At 44.0% G+C, this 16130-nt stretch overlaps 1 protein-coding gene across 3 annotated transcripts in view; it reads left to right on the plus strand.

The window, feature by feature from the left end:
* The first annotated feature begins 585 nt into the window (after positions 1-585).
* STK16 (serine/threonine kinase 16) overlaps positions 586-16130 on the plus strand; it is a 66315-nt gene continuing 50770 nt past the window's right edge. Inside the window, exons 1-2 of one of the 3 annotated variants that reach the window (XM_085863904.1) lie at positions 586-924; positions 10621-10730. In XM_085863904.1, coding sequence (XP_085720030.1) covers positions 10645-10730 — 86 coding nt within the window. In that variant the 5' untranslated portion in view covers positions 586-924; positions 10621-10644. The other 2 variants (XM_085863896.1, XM_085863914.1) reach the window with 2 other exon arrangements.

The raw sequence follows: 16130 nt of genomic DNA on the forward strand, positions 1-16130 counted from the left end.
ATAAAGCTGTCAGTTACCTATACACTGCTCAAATAAAGGTATGCGTCAGAATAAAACGTGTTGCATGCTTGGAACAAGATGGCCCGTTGGGTGGGTAACTCCGCTCGTATAATCAATTTGTCCATCACACCCAGCCTCTCCACTAGGTATTGTCCGAATCCTTCCAGAACGTTTTGAAATATCCTGCTCACAGACAGACAGACAGACCACCTGTGGTGGCAGAAGTAAAAACACCTTGAATAATTTTCCTCAGATTTTCATGATGTTGAGTTTTATGCATCGAGCGTAGAACGGTGACATATTTTCATAATCTACACTCTATCCATTAATGTTGAACGTGAAGACCGTATTATAACACGACGTTCCGAAAAGAATATGGCCGTCATTGAATCGCAGGCGCTGTGGGGCTGCGTCCCCTTGAATCGGTGACTTCGTGATCACACGAGGTTTTTTTTTTTAACGTTGAAAATCAAGGTTTGAGGTGGTTAACGTGTGTGAGTATTGTGCACGCAAGACGCCGGCTGGGTATCTCTTCGAACGCACTTATTTGCACAGCATTTGCCGTCCATGACGAAGTAATTGGTAGCAGCATCGTTAGTCACGGCGGTCCTGATACTCTTGCTTTTGTCCCATCGTGATGTTTGTCTTCTTTTTTTTGGAGTTGAGAGCTTCATCACTGACAGGAAAGGCGACATCGTACGAATTATTCTGACGAGTTTCCTTCAGAACGTCGAGCTTGAGGAAACGATTACAAATTGAATTTTCACCACAACGATTTGCACAAACACATTCGTTGTGATGAAGCAACATCGTCTTCCTGAGAAGCCGAGTAACAGCGTATGACTCCATGAGCGGAATTTCATCGCGGTGCCATCTTGGCGACGGTTTTCTCGGCAAGGCGGAGCCGGACGTGGATCCCTGAAGGTGATGCTTGTAGTTCCGCATTGTAATCCATGGAACACGTTTGTCCGTTACCGCTGTGTAAACGTCGAGAGGACGCAGGGAACATTAATATTACACTGTACCGTCTGTACGGCGATCGTGGACTGGTTTAAAGAGTTGATTACCCTCGTTACAGCATGACGTGACGTGACGATGATAAGGATGTGGACTCCACATGGTGTATACCACGAGGTGTCACCCTCATCTGTCGCATCCCTTTGTTATTCAGTGTTTGTTTCCCAATCTTCGTCATCTTGATCGAACATCACCGTCATGTTGTCGACTCGTGGTCTCTTTACCGCAACTTCATTCACCTTTTACACCATGTTCTCAAACCTGCCGAGTGTAATGTCACCATTTTCTAATTATTATTATTATTATTATTACTATTACTATTATTTCTCTCCTGGCACCTCAATTAATCCTCCATCAAAGGAAGGAAAGTACAGCTGAGGCCTCCAGGGGGGGGGGGATCTTTGTAGTTGCTGAGTTTTCACGTTCCGGATGGTGGTGAGAGGGAGGGGGTGGTATGTATAGTGGGAGGGGTAAGAATAGTCATATATATATATATATATATATATATATATATATATATATATATATATATATGGTGGGAGGGGTATGAATAGTCGTATATATGGTGGGAGGGGTAAGAATAGTCATATATATATATATGGTGGGAGGGGTAAGAATAGTTGTATATATGGTGGGAGGGGTAAGAATAGTTATATATGGTGGGAGGGGTAAGAATAGTTATATATGGTGGGAGGGGTAAGAATAGTTTTATATATATATATGGTGGGAGGGGTAATAATAGTTGTATATATGGTGGGAGGGGTAATAATAGTTGTACATATGGTGCGAGGGGTAAGAATAGTTGTATATGATGGGAGGGGTAAGAGTAGTTATATATATATATATATATATATATATATATATATATATATATATATATATATATATATATATATATATATATAATGGTGGGAGGGGTAATAATAGTTGTATATATGGTGCGAGGGGTAAGAATAGTTGTATATATGGTGGGAGGGGTAAGAATAGTTGTATATATGGTGGGAGGGGTAAGAATAGTTGTATATATGGTGGGAGGGGTAAGAATAGTCGTACATATGGTGGGAGGGGTAAGAATAGTTGTATATATGGTGGGAGGGGTAAGAATAGTTGTATTGTTGCGAATTCGCGCCCGCCGGCATGCGAACGGCCATGTGACTCGAATCGCGGCACGTCACCCACCAGACAGACAATTAAGTCATGACCCTCCGGGAACTATCGCCCGGAGCCAGTCACGGGTGGGCCTTTCGACCTCACCACAATCGTGCCAATCGGCCACCCGCGTAGGATAGGGTTGTTCGCCAAACTCGACCTACCTAAGTACCCACGCGGATGGTAAACCGGGCGATCGTACCTCGCCGCAGGTCGACTCCGGACACAAGCCGCTTGGGCGGCCCGTTCCGTACTATCGGGATAACCGAGCGGTGTTATCGTCGACCTCGACGGTTCAGATTAATTACCGGGATCTTGCACCCGCTACGAACCCTTTACGTGAAGCAGGATGGAGAGTCAATGGAGAAAAGACAAAGCGAAACGGGAACAGTTCAACATTCAATCACTTTATTTACACGACACACGGAGAGCACACATATAGCAATTAAAACAATTATGCACAAAAAGCAAATGTAATACGACTGATTAACGCGTACACACGGCAACACTTATACAGTTCTACTTCACAAGACACGGCGCCACAAGATCCATACAAAAACAAAAGAAAAGGTCACCCTCAAAGACAAGGGGGCAGACGGGGCCCATGGGCCTTTATGGCGTGGGACTTGGCAGACCGAACGAGTCCCACGAGACCGTTGCAGGTTACCTGCACCCTCTCGGTGCGATGGTGGGCGAGCTCTCTCCGGCGCTCCTTGTACGAACACGCAGGTCCGCGCGACACAGCTGGCAGAGCGGCACCTCCAGTCCGCGTCCCCTCCGCGATGTCCGGACTCTCCACTGACTGCATGCTCCAACGAGCGGGTCGCTCTATGGAACGCTTCTCCAAGACCCAGATGGGCAGAAGACCATGAACCGCCGACTGATACTGACACTCTCACCAGCCGCCCTGACCTGACCTCCTCTGACCTGACTTCTTCCTAGCGGCGCCTCCGTGCACCCTTTTATTTCCCCGGCACCCCGCCCCTCCCTTCGTGGCACGGGGGGGGGGAACATTCCACCAGAGAAATGGAGGCGGGAGTTGAGTTTCCCACCGTCATTCTTGTTTACCAGAGAATCGGGGTGGGAGTTGAGTTCCAACCGTCATTCTTGTTTACCAGAGAAACCGGGGTGGGAGTTGTTGTTGTTCCCCTTTTGTGTTCGTGGAGATGTTGACGGTTGCTGGCAGGAGTGGTGAGGATGGCGTGGTTGTTGAGAGGCAGGTGTGGTTGTTGTGAAGCGGCGTTCTGGTTGGTGGTTGTGACGTGGTTGGTTCAAAATAAATATAGAACAGAAAGATGGCTATCTCAAAGCGTCGCAGCCCGAATGAATCACATAAAGTTCCCTCTAAACAACGGGTTTGGGGCGAACTACACATGTACTTAGAGATATCTCACCCACGGGCCCTTCATGGTGTAATGCGAATTTCCACAGCCGTAACAGTATATATGGTGGGAGGGGTATGAGTAGTCGTATATATGGTGGGAGGGGTAAGAATAGTCATATATAACTATATATATATATATATATATATATATATATATATATATATATATATATATATATATATATATATATATATATATATATATATATATATATATATATATCTTGGGAGGGGTAAGAATAGTTGTATATATGGTGGGAGGAGTAAGAATAGTTGTACATATGGTGGGAGGAGTAAGAATAGTTGTACATATGGTGGGAGGAGTAAGAATAGTTGTACATATGGTGGGAGGAGTAAGAATAGTTTTATATATATATATATATATATATATATATATATATATATATATATATATATATATATAGTGGGAGGGGTAAGAATTGTCGTATATATCGTGGGAGGGGTAAGAATAGTCATATATATATATATATATATATATATATATATATATATATATATATATATATATATATATATATATATATATATATATATATATATATATATATCTATGGTGGGAGGGTTAGGGATAGTAGTATTTATGGTGGGAGGAGGAGGAGGAGAGTCGGGCTCATGGTATCATATCTACAGTACGATGAGATGGGTGGGTTTGGTAGTATCTATATATCGGTTTCGACCTATGTTTCAATGGTATCACCAAATTCTAATCAGTTCATCCTCATCACACACACCTTAGTATACATACTTGGTATTGTTGAGGATTTTTTCGGCCTGATTGTTGACTTCTGAAGTCTCGTTGTGATCGTTTAGAATTCCTCAATTTTGTTGTGGAACTTTAACTGGTTCTATTTCTTTCTCTTGCATTTCAGACACCGTTGAACCGACTCAAATCAAAGACACCGATTAATTCATTTTCCACAACAAGAAAGTACATTACATCAGAGAGTTTTATTATACTTGGTAGCAACTTAAGTAACAAGGAGTACAAGCCACTGTGGAGGTATACATCCACACGTGCTTACACTCTCTTGGAGTACAACCCACTGAGATGGTATACATCCTCACGTGCTTGCACTCAAACAAGATTACATTTCAAGACATTTATACTTTCATGGGAGAGGGGAAGGGGCTGTTAACTCTAACTGCAGTACGGTTCTTCTTGGTGAGAAGCACACGACGTAATTACGGCAAAAGTTTTCTGTTATTAGCCCAGGTCACACCGCTCCACAACAAGACATTTTTATCAACATTTAGGGCAAAAGACTCTTGGCCAAAGGGAAGGAAACACTGACAGCCAATTCGACTTATAGCATACATTTATATATACTGAAACGCAAAAGAAACTTACCACTTGTTTGAAATGTAATAAAATTGTAACAGTTCAAAATAAAACAAACCAACAATTGCTAATTGAAACATTGGCCTTTTATTGATGACATGTCAAGTTTTTGACCAAGATACACCATCTCATAAGTTTGTTCTACAGCACAGGGTGCAATGTCAGTCCCCTTTCAATTGCGTGTATGGCCACCATTGTTTTGGATACAGGCAGTGCATTGTCGGCACATACTGCCTACCAGTCTTTGGATGGATTGCTGCTGGATTCTGTCCCACTCAGTCCTCAATGTCTGAAGCCATCTGACTTAGGACCATCTGCCTGTCCTTCCTTGCAGTGGTGACTCTTGGCCTCCCTGATCGAGGTCTGTCATCTGCAGAGTTGTGGAGGGTGTCTCTGTCCACCAGGGCTGATATCATCTGGTGTGAACAGCCAAGGCAATGTGCCACCTCACGGTAGCTCAATCCGCCTTGCAGTATGCCCAAGGCACACTGCCGTTGATCCCTTGACAATCGTGGCATGTTGATTGAAATGCCCATTTTGCACTGGCCTTTTTAAAGCCAATATCAAGACATCACGTGCAGCTCATGAAAATCATCCCTTACCCCATGGCTAATCACTGACAGTCAAAATGGCTGTTCAACAGCTGTGCTATGAAGTGACCACTGAAGGTTCAAGTGACCATCCGTGACCGTTTTGTCTGACAGTGAGGACACTATTGTCCACAAATAAGTTCACACATTTACTACACGCAGTGTTATTGTTGATATTTGAAGGTTTAAAAGGTGGTAAGTTTCTTTTGCGTTTCAGTATAATTATTTCTTCCACAGTATACTTGGAATACATACTTGGTATATTTACTTAGTATACATACTTGGTATATTGACTTGGTATATTTACTTGGTATACATACTTGGTATACACATACTTGGTAAGCTTATTTGTATTTTCATACTTGGTATACCAAGTACTTGTGTACTTGGTATGCTCGGTGTACTTACTTGGTTTAGGTCCTGCTTGGTCTCGACGAGGTTGCTCTCTTGAAGGATCCCACTGATTGTGCAGTCACTGTGTGATCCGAGATGCTATTGCACGGTTCCATGACCCGAATCGTGAAAAAAGAAAAAGTTCCTGACATTGATTGTACATGTTCCATGACTAGAAGTCAGCTTCATCGATTGTCCCCTCGATCTAAGCGGAGCTCTCGTGAAAAGGTCATCGGGAGAACAACGGTTGTAACCATGATGAAGATATTTCTACGTTTCAGACGGATCAGCATTTGCTCTCCTTTCTTCAAGAGATTTTCCAACACTATTGTGTCCGAACATGGATTCTGCATTTTTTGGAGTAAATCTTTGTCTTTTTTAAAACAATGGACTCCAAGCGGGACGAGCAGACTCTAGACCTGGACAAACTATATCGGTTTGTACAAAGTTTCAACTTTTTTTCTTGCTCGGTCTGGTGAAGCATCTTTATATTTGCTTTAAAAATTTTTTAACAATAGTTGCCACATGAGCACTGGGTGTCAAGTCTTCAACATTAAAATTCCAAAGTCTTTCTGCTGTGTTTGACTTCCTGAAGAAACTTTCCACTCATAGGAGTAGTTGGAATGGACGTGTTTACGGATGGACAAAATACACGTCTCAGTATTGAATATGAGCTTCTACGCTCTGTGCCGAGCACACAGAGAATTTAAATCTTCCTGTAACTCCTCACAGTCCTTCGGCTGTTATTCTCTGAAGAAATATTTGTGTCGTTGGCAAAAGCCTTTCCAATACATTTCACCCTTCCATGAATATCATCAATAAATCAGAATAAATAATTTGTCCAAATATTGATCCCTGAGGGACACCGCTGGTAACTTGTTTCCACGTGGACAAACTCGTTCCTTCATCCCACTCTCTGTCTTCTTAGGTCGAGAATTAACGCCTCAATCCAATCGAGTACAAGTCCTTTATTCCATCATTTTAAAACTTTATAAGCAGTCTTTTATAGCAAACTGCATCAAAGACCTCACTAAAGTCCAAATAGGTTATATCGTTCTGAATTGGACAATCATAAGAATACGTACAATCGGACAAGCAGTCAATCAACTGTGCGAGGCAATGTGAGCATTTTTTCTGGAATACTTGCTCATCAAAAGATATTGTTACGAATTTGGGAATTCGATTGTACACAACATACCTTTATGCATAACAGGTTCCTTTAGTCAGCTATGTCGATAAGTGCTCGTTCCCTAGATAGCTCACCTTTCATTGTTTAAATGTTCAGAAATCGATTAGACGCGTTGCGGATCGATTTAATAGTTAGGGAACGAACAATGGAGACATCCCTCCCCCTCTTCTGCGAAGAGGAAGAAGAATCCTGCTGTCAAATGTGACTCATGATGTCAACAACAACAACTCATGATGCGCATTCCACCCGTGGTTGAGCGTGGGGGGGGGGGGATGATCACGAGGGCATGAGTCACGCCGGGTGTGTGGGGGGTGGGGTGGAGTAGGATAAGGACGAGATCCTTTCTTTGTTCTTGGTTAGTAAGCTTTTTGCTTCAGCAGAGAGTAGTCGCTCAGCAGACCTTCGGGTCCTGTTTGGCTTGGGTTAGGGTTGAGGCCTTCGGAAGCTTTTTGCTTTGGTGGTTCAGTGAGCTTCGGCTTCTGTTTGGCTCGGGAGAGCTTTTTGCTTCGAGCTGCTTTGTTTTGGAAGGAAGTTGAACAAGTTGCTCAGCTCGAGCTGCGAGTGGTGGCTTCTTCTTCTTGGTTCATGGAGCTCTTTGTTCTCCATTTTGGTTCCCGGCTTGGTGCGACTCATCGACCTCTTCGTGGAGGTGGTTCCTCAGGGAAGCGACGCATCGACGGGAAGGATCGGCGCCTCGTCTCACCAGCACGTGTTGAGAAGCGCGGGAGGATTCGCGGGAGTTCGGGAAGGATCGCGGCTCGGCGATTGGATCCTACTCGCTCTCGCTGGAGCCCGGGTCTGAACAACTTGAAGACCACACGAGGTGGAGAGGTTCGAGATAGGCTCTGGGTTTCAGCTCACCTGGCCTCCGAGCTGGAACTCGTTATGAAAGGCCTCTGCCACCATTTCTTGTGTGTGTGTGTGTGTGTGTGTGTGTGTGTGTGTGTGTGTGTGTGTGTGTGTGTGTGTGTGTGTGTGTGTGTGTGTGTGTGTGTGTGTGTGTGTGTGTGTGTGCGTACGTTTGTCCGTGGGGCCGTCTAATAAGTAGGAACTGCTGTTAAGTGCAAGTGACTGTACATAATAAGTAGACGGTTGTCGTTCTTTTGTCGTGCTTTTGTTGATTGTATAATTGCATACGCGTTTTGCCTTGTTTAATTTCATACGTGCTTTATTATAATAAATGTCCTTGTTTGAATGTAAACCTGTTCGTTGCGTCCATTCCCTCATTGAACTGCTCCATCTTGCACTCGGAATATAGTTGGTTTTTAAATAGCCGGTAAATAGAATCGGGTCTGGCGAGGTCTGGCGATGATACCCGCTCGGTTATCCCAGACCGGAACGGACCGCTTAAGCGATTCGTGTCCAAGCAGGCCTTTGCCGAGGTACGGTCCCTCGGTAGGTTATCTGCGCGGGCACTTAGGTATATCGATATTCGGCGATTGACCCTATTTCACGCGGGTAGAATACGGACTGGGCCGTGGTGGGATTAAAAACCCACCCGTGACTGGTTTCTGGCGTTGTTCCAGAAAGTCACGACTAGACTGTCCGTTCGGTGGGCGAAGCGCCCGCTATTGGTTGGACGCGGTCGTTCGCACGCCGACGGGCGGGAAATCTACAACAATATGAATGAGATCATTGACTTCCATATATTAACAACTCCATCCATCCATCAGGACCATCCTGTGTGCAGAGCGTTGGTGCTGCCAAATCAGTCTTCTTGGCTATTGGGCACAATTCTGGACGGGTCTCCACTCCGACACAGGATACCAGCAAGCTGGCACTCATTTTGCCGACCTTGGAAGGATGACAGGCAGAGTCAACCCCACCTGGAATTAATTCAACAGCCAAGCGGGATTTGAACTCAGGATTCTAGGATCCCAAGCCCACCACCCTCACCATTAAGCCAACACCAGGCATAACAACTGATCAAACACAATTCTCTCAAGTAATCATTTAACAACTTGACTCCGACGGGAAACTGGTCCGGAGATCTGCACAGAAAAACATGAACCGTTTTTGATGAGGGGTGAGATATTCGCACCCTTCCAATTCAGGGGTATCTGTCCAGATTTGATTTGATGTTCTGTACTCTTTACAGTGCGTCGGTGCTGCCAAATCCGTTTATTGGCAAGGGCCATACTGGGTGGTTTGCCATTACCTTCCCAACGTTGTTTGTCCATGCTCTATCCTTTTAAATGCTGAGCATCAAGAAAGGAAGCAGCACGTATCTTTTTAAAAGTTTTTAATCAAATGTTGAGCGCCGTTCTTGCCATCCTACTCCATCGTGGTTTGAACCACTGACCTCGCAGACTCAGAGAGGACTCTCCAACCGTTATGCCACCAAGTCTGGTTCAGATTTGATAGATTGGTTAAAAATAGTTGATAATGAGCGAGCTAACCCCGGAGCACTATGGAACACACTTACATGGACCCCATCTTTATTCAAAGCTTTATTTCACCGTACACAAGAAGTGAAAAAAGGGGTTAAGCAATCGGTTCACTTGTCTGTCTGTCATTCTGTCTACAAACGTCAGTTTACGATCGAGGGGCAACTTGATTTCAATTGAATGTTATATTTTGAACATGAATCCGAAAACAAACCTGTCGTTCAGCAGGACTTTGGCTCTGAATTTGTCCAGATCGTGCATGCGCAGAGAGGAGTGAGATCATTTTTTTTTTTTTTTTACTCTTTCTGCCTGTCTGACAGTCAAACAGAATTGAATATCACTCCAAACAGGAAACTTACTGTTTCTAAGACATGATAAAGGACACAAACAACACGCATGAAGAACTAATGTAACGTGTTCGATAAGGTGGTGTAAAAGACGCTGCATCTACAGCAGAAAACTTCCGAATTTTTTTTTTTCTTCAACCTTTAAAATCTTTATTTTATTTCAATTGAATTATATATTTTAACTCTCCAGTTAACCTTTTACTTGGAGAGTTTTTATTTCACCACGTCCACATTAACAGTCGAATCCCTTAACTCTGAGATGACGTTGACGTGGTCCAACAAGTAAGGTAAGTTATCGTCCTCCAAACCGGTCAGAACAGACGATGCAAAGCAATCATTCAACAAATTGGCTTTTGCCGAGTCATCTTTATAGCTGAGCATGTCATAACTCACCTCCTATTTGTGAAAGACACTGTGGGATCCTTAATGTCTGATTAAAATCCTATCTTTCGTGTTGTTATTTCCTTTGTCTTTTGATGTCATTTCATTGTTATTCATGTATAATTAATCTCCACATGTCCCTGGTGTTCTACACAATCTCTCTGAGCCCCTCCATAGTCTTTAAACACAATTTGAAATATTTATACTCGATAAAACAATCTTTACATAAAATCAAGTTTTTGAATTCCCTCTCAATCCTCATGTCTAATGAGAATCTATTGTACACCCCAGATCCATAACCATTGGATTCAATATTTTCACCGAATCCACCTAAATATATATGATGTGTAAATGGGAAGTGGATGCAACATGAACATGATTGGCCAAATGGCGTCTTTCCATGTCTAAGCTTTTCCTTTGCAGGCAACAGTTGATTTGCAGAGGGCCATGGGTCAGGCCTTTTGTGTGTGCTCTCGTTCTGTGATTGTGGTGCAAGAGAAACGCTATCTGCTCATTGACAAGCTGGGGGAAGGGTGAGCACCAACATTACATACTTTGGATCTTTGGTGAAGAGGTTGTGCATTTGTAGAAGAAATATCATGTCCAAGGTAACCAGAACGCCATCAACTGGCTTCTAAAGGTCAAAAACGATACTTTTTTGTGATGTTATATGAGATAAAGTTTTATTTTTACCCTCACCAGAGAAGAGGGTATTGCATTTGCTTTTGTTTGTTTGTTTGTTTGTTATGACGAAAATTGGGAATTTTTTGTCATATGTTGGTCTGTCTCGTTTGTAGGTTTAGTCTGTGAGTGGGAAAACTCGCAAACGCTTTCAGCTATCTTTGTCAAACTTTCCCAGAGGATTCCGAAGGACAAAAGTGAGGCTGTGGATGTTTTTTGACTATATATATATATATATATATATATATATATATATATATATATATATATATATATATATATATATATATATATATATATATATATATATATATATATGTCAAAGGTCAAGGTGACAGTGATGTCATTTACATGAGTTTCGTCATACCTGCCAGGCTACTACCTGGTGCCTTGTCGTTTGTTTGTCTGTCTGTCTGCACAGAACATTAGTATGTGTCTGAATTACATTAAACCTTTGAGAACCCCAAGACCTTCTAAGACCCTAAAACACTTTATATGCCTAATACCCTTAAAGACCCTTGAGACCCTTCCACCCTTTAGAATCCTTAGTCCCTTTAGATCCTCTTTGGCCCTTTAGAACCGAAGACACTTCGACTCCTTATTACCCTTTAGACCTTTAGACCTTCACACCTTTCAGACCTTTTAATGCCCTGTGGACTCCTTTGACCTCTATACCCTTTCAGCCAATTCAATCCTTTAGACCTTAAATTACAGCTTTTACACCCCTTCGACCATTTTAAGGCCCTTTAGACCCATTTAGACCTTTCCACCTTTACATTTTAGACCTTTCGACCTTCAGACCATTTGACCTTTACAACTTTTCAAATCTTTGACCTTTACACATCTACAACTACACCATTTAGACCTTTCATTTGTCATCAACAACCTTTCATTTAGTACATCCTTCCATTTATTTGCCACATGAAATACACCACACAAAACAAGTTCTGACGAGGGTCTGCAATCTCTCATTGCTCTTCTTGTTCTTTCTCGTTTTACTATTGCTGGGCATATAAACTATCATATGACTGTTGAGATGTTTTACCAAGTGTTGTTGTGTCATGAAAATTCTGACACCCAAGTTTAAACAAGAGTTGTGATCATTGAGATCTACCATGACGAAGCTGAGTGTCTCGGTCTGTTACTTTTACATTGTAGACAGGTTGTTGGCCTCTCTCTATTCTACCTCATCCTTTTTGGTCTTGCATCCTCTGTCCCTCTCAGGTTTCTGCCGGGCACACACGGTCTGCAAGCAACCTTCTTCTTGTTAAACTCCCAAAGTCCAGGTTCACTGCTTACCTCCACTCATTTGTTCCTCTTTTCTCTCACCTGTGGAACCATCTTCCCCAGTCTGTTTAGTCCCATTCTTCCATCCAGGGCTTACCTCAGTTCATCCCCCATCCATACTCATGGTCTCTTCTACCCCCAAATAACCCCATTCCCAAGCACTCCCTTTTTCCAGGTTATTGTGATTTTCCCCCCTCTCCATGATCTCTTTTTCTTCATTAGTTGGTGGTTTCATTAGTTAGATTAAAATGGACAAACCCACCTTCCCCTCTTGCTGTGTTTCATTCAACTTGTATAGCATGTTCACCCCACATGTCCTTCTCCACCTCCCCTTGATCTCACTCTCCCTTCCACTCTGCTATTGGAGTTTCCCCCTTTCCATTTTGGTCCAGCTCTTCCGTGAGCCTCCGTTGTGTATACCAAAACAAAAACAACTTTCTCTTTAATCAAAAGGATGCTTTGACCAAGTTTTTGCAAAGTCTCGTCTACTTTTTCAAACATATAATTATATAAAAAAAATTTTGGGGGGGGGGTAGAAAATCTGATGTTGGATTTTTTTGGGGGCAAAGATCTCACTTTGTCAGGAGAAATATCAGCAAAGATGTTGCATGATGAGATCATTAGTGGCCCAGACTAATAATAGGGATAAACAGCTGAGAATGTCCAGGTGCTTTCGGTTGTTAAAAACAAACTTTAGCAATGAGATTATAAGGAAAAATCTGTAAGGCTTTTGTGGCTGAAATATTCTTTGATCTGTCCTTAATACTGTCGGATTAGATGCTTCTGATGGTTTCTTATATATTCCACGGGTCGGGAGATTATTTTTGATAATTATTTGGATTTATAATGAACCTGAGTTGTTAAAAAAAAAAAAAAGTTCGGATACTATCTAAAGCATAGAATATTTTGATAAGCCAAAGAGCTCGGAATGGCCGTATGATCGTCATTGAGCTGTTTCTTTTGGGTTTGATATTCGACAAGGTTTGGGTTTTCACCTCATAAACTGCTTTCTGATGTATTGCCCATAGGGGATGCTGTCTCCTGCAGCTTGCTGTCCTTTGCTTGAGATCTTGAAGCTGGCTTTCCTATCTTGTATTAGTAGTCATGAAACAAAAGTTCGTCTTTTTTTGTATACAAAATTGAGGCTCTGAGTAGAAGAGTGAATTGACAAAGGGTAAATAGGCACTGCATGACAATGGGGGTACAGTTGGATACAAGAATCAAGAGAATGAGCCAACAACAGAAGAGCGGAGCGGAGAGGGGAGGGGAAAACACGAGATGAGAGATTCCAGAGGGTAGTGGAGTATGTGAAACACAGTAACCTGCAAGTAAGAGGGTTGTCTGAGGTAGAGTTAAAGGGGGGGGGGTGAAAAACATGTTGCAGGTATGGATGGGGGTGATGTAAGATCATATTCCATCGCTTGTTTGAAGCATTGGCGGAAAGAATGCAATTGAATCGTCTCTGGAAGGCAGTTTCACAAACGGGTGAAAATGGTTGACGTGTACCGCAAACCTGTATATTGGGAGTTGAACCATGAGGAGGTTACTGAAAGAACAAGTGCATTCAGTAAGAGCTGGGAAGGGTACGAGTACCCAATTGAGCTCCGGACGAACGCTTTGTAAGCTGAGCGAAGTTCTGATTAATCAAGGAATCATTTAGAACAACAAAGGACTTAGAACCACCTGGCTTTTGAGGTCAGCTTTGTGATGTCGACACAGGACATGTAATGGCGAAGCCAAAAGGTTCAAGGCACCGACCATTTAGGGAGATAGGTGAGTTTGTTTGATGATCTTTCTGGAGTGAACAAGTGAGACTATGACATTGGTCAGGATTGAGACACATGTTCCATTTTTAAGGCCAGTATAAAATTGATTTTTATCTCCAAGCTCTTTTGCTTGGGTTTAAATCATAGCCCAGCTCTAAACCGTCATCCTGGTATTTCGTGGACATGGCAAGGCATCAATATCTATGCGTTGTTCGGACGTCCCATCTGCTGGCACTATAGTTGATGGACATTAAAGATCCCACAGTGTCCTTCGCGAAGAGTCGGCGAGCGATCGCTGGCACCATGGAACAAATTAAAATTCCTGCCTCAACTACGGCTGCGAAGGCAATGGTAAACCATGCAGCATAACCCGTGCCAAAAAACTGCTCTTTGAAGAGTATAGTACATGTCGTCATCATCATATCGATTCCAGATCATGAGAGAATGACGCAGGTGCTTGTCTGCCAGCCAGTGGGATGGGGGTAATTGCATATAACATAACCTAGTGATCATTTGCAAAAATGAAGAGGTTCTCAAGAGCATCGAATAGGTGTTTAATGTGGATGAGGAGCAAGACTGCCCACGAAACTGCCTTCTACAGCCACCACTGGGAGAGAAGAGGACAGGATTTCATTGATAACAGTGTGTTAATTATGTGGTTGAGGAAGAAAGAAATCCAGATATGAATGTGTCCCTTGTATACCACAGGCAGAGAGCTTGGCAAACAGGGCAGGATGCCAGACCGTCAAATACTCAAAAAATGTCCAAGGATTAAGTTTGAGGTTTTGGGCCTCCAAACATTGCTGTGAGGGGAGCAACAGTCGAGAGTTGAGTGACCAGGACAGAATCCAAACGGATTCTCAGAGATCAGGCTGTTGAGAAGAGGAAAGATGATGTCTGCAGCAATGATGGATTCCACGACCTTGCTTTTAATTGGAAGGAAGCTCATCGGTCTGTAGTTGAGAGGATCTGCTTTTGCACCCTTCTTGTGGACGAGAGTGACAGAAAATGGTCTGTCAGGACAGCACTGTTACCCTGGCCAAATTTGCTGCTTGGAATTGGATAAATAGCACGACTTGCAGTATGTTTGAGCAACAGATTGTGAATATTGCACAAGCATTTATTTTTATTATCATTACGTCTATTTTCTGTCAGACGTCCGAGTTAAACCTCTCCCTATACCATAGGGGGAGGCGTATAGCTGTTGTAGGGTTCGTTTTTACATTTAGTCCTCCCAATTTTTAATGATACCACAGAGTTGCTAAAACCCCTGGGAGTGTTGTTATTATTATTTCGTATACTAGTACGGGCCCGTAGGGGCGTGCCAGTATGTGCAGCCTCTCTCTCGCCCCCTCTCTCTCCCCCTCTCTCTCCCCCTCTCTCTCGCCCCCTCTCTCTCGCCCCCCTCTCTCTCGCCCCCTCTCTCTCGCCCCCTCTCTCTCGCCCCCTCTCTCTCGCCCCTCTCTCTCTCGCCCCTCTCTCTCTCGCCCCTCTCTCTCTCGCCCCTCTCTCTCTCGCCCCTCTCTCTCTCGCCCCTCTCTCTCTCGCCCCTCTCTCTCTCGCCCCTCTCTCTCTCTCTCTCTCTCTCTCTCGCCCCCTCTCTCTCTCGCCCCTCTCTCTCGCCCCTCTCTCTCTCGCCCCCTCTCTCTCTCGCCCCCTCTCTCTCTCGCCCCCTCTCTCTCTCGCCCCTCTCTCTCTCGCCCCCTCTCTCTCTCGCCCCCTCTCTCTCTCGCCCCCTCTCTCTCGCCCCTCTCTCTCGCCCCTCTCTTGCCCCTCTCGCCCCTCTCGCCCCTCTCGCCCCTCTCGCCCCTCTCGCCCCTCTCGCCCCTCTCGCCCCTCTCGCCCCTCTCGCCCCCCTCGCCCCCCTCGCCCTCCTCGCCCTCCTCGCCCTCCTCGCCCCCCTCCCCCCCCCCTCGCCCCCCTAGTCTCACCCTTCCTCTCTCGCCCCTCTCTCTCGACCCCACTCTCATCCGGTACTCTCCCGTCCCCCTCTCTCGCAGATATTGGTCGACATAAATGGCCGTAACTTGGGAACCGCTCGTCCGATTAATATCAAACCTCGAAAAGGCACATTCGCGGGTCCCCAGCAATATTCCTGGCAAGTTTCAATCAGATCGGACCGTCAATCGTGCAAAAAAGAAAAAAAACAAAAACATTAATTGTGATGTCATTCGTGATATCATAGCACCGTGTCTTGTC

The sequence above is a fragment of the Eptatretus burgeri genome, chromosome 2, assembly GCF_056783735.1.
Source record: "Eptatretus burgeri isolate ZD-2024b chromosome 2, Ebu_testis_v1, whole genome shotgun sequence".
NCBI classification, from domain to species: domain Eukaryota; kingdom Metazoa; phylum Chordata; class Myxini; order Myxiniformes; family Myxinidae; genus Eptatretus; species Eptatretus burgeri.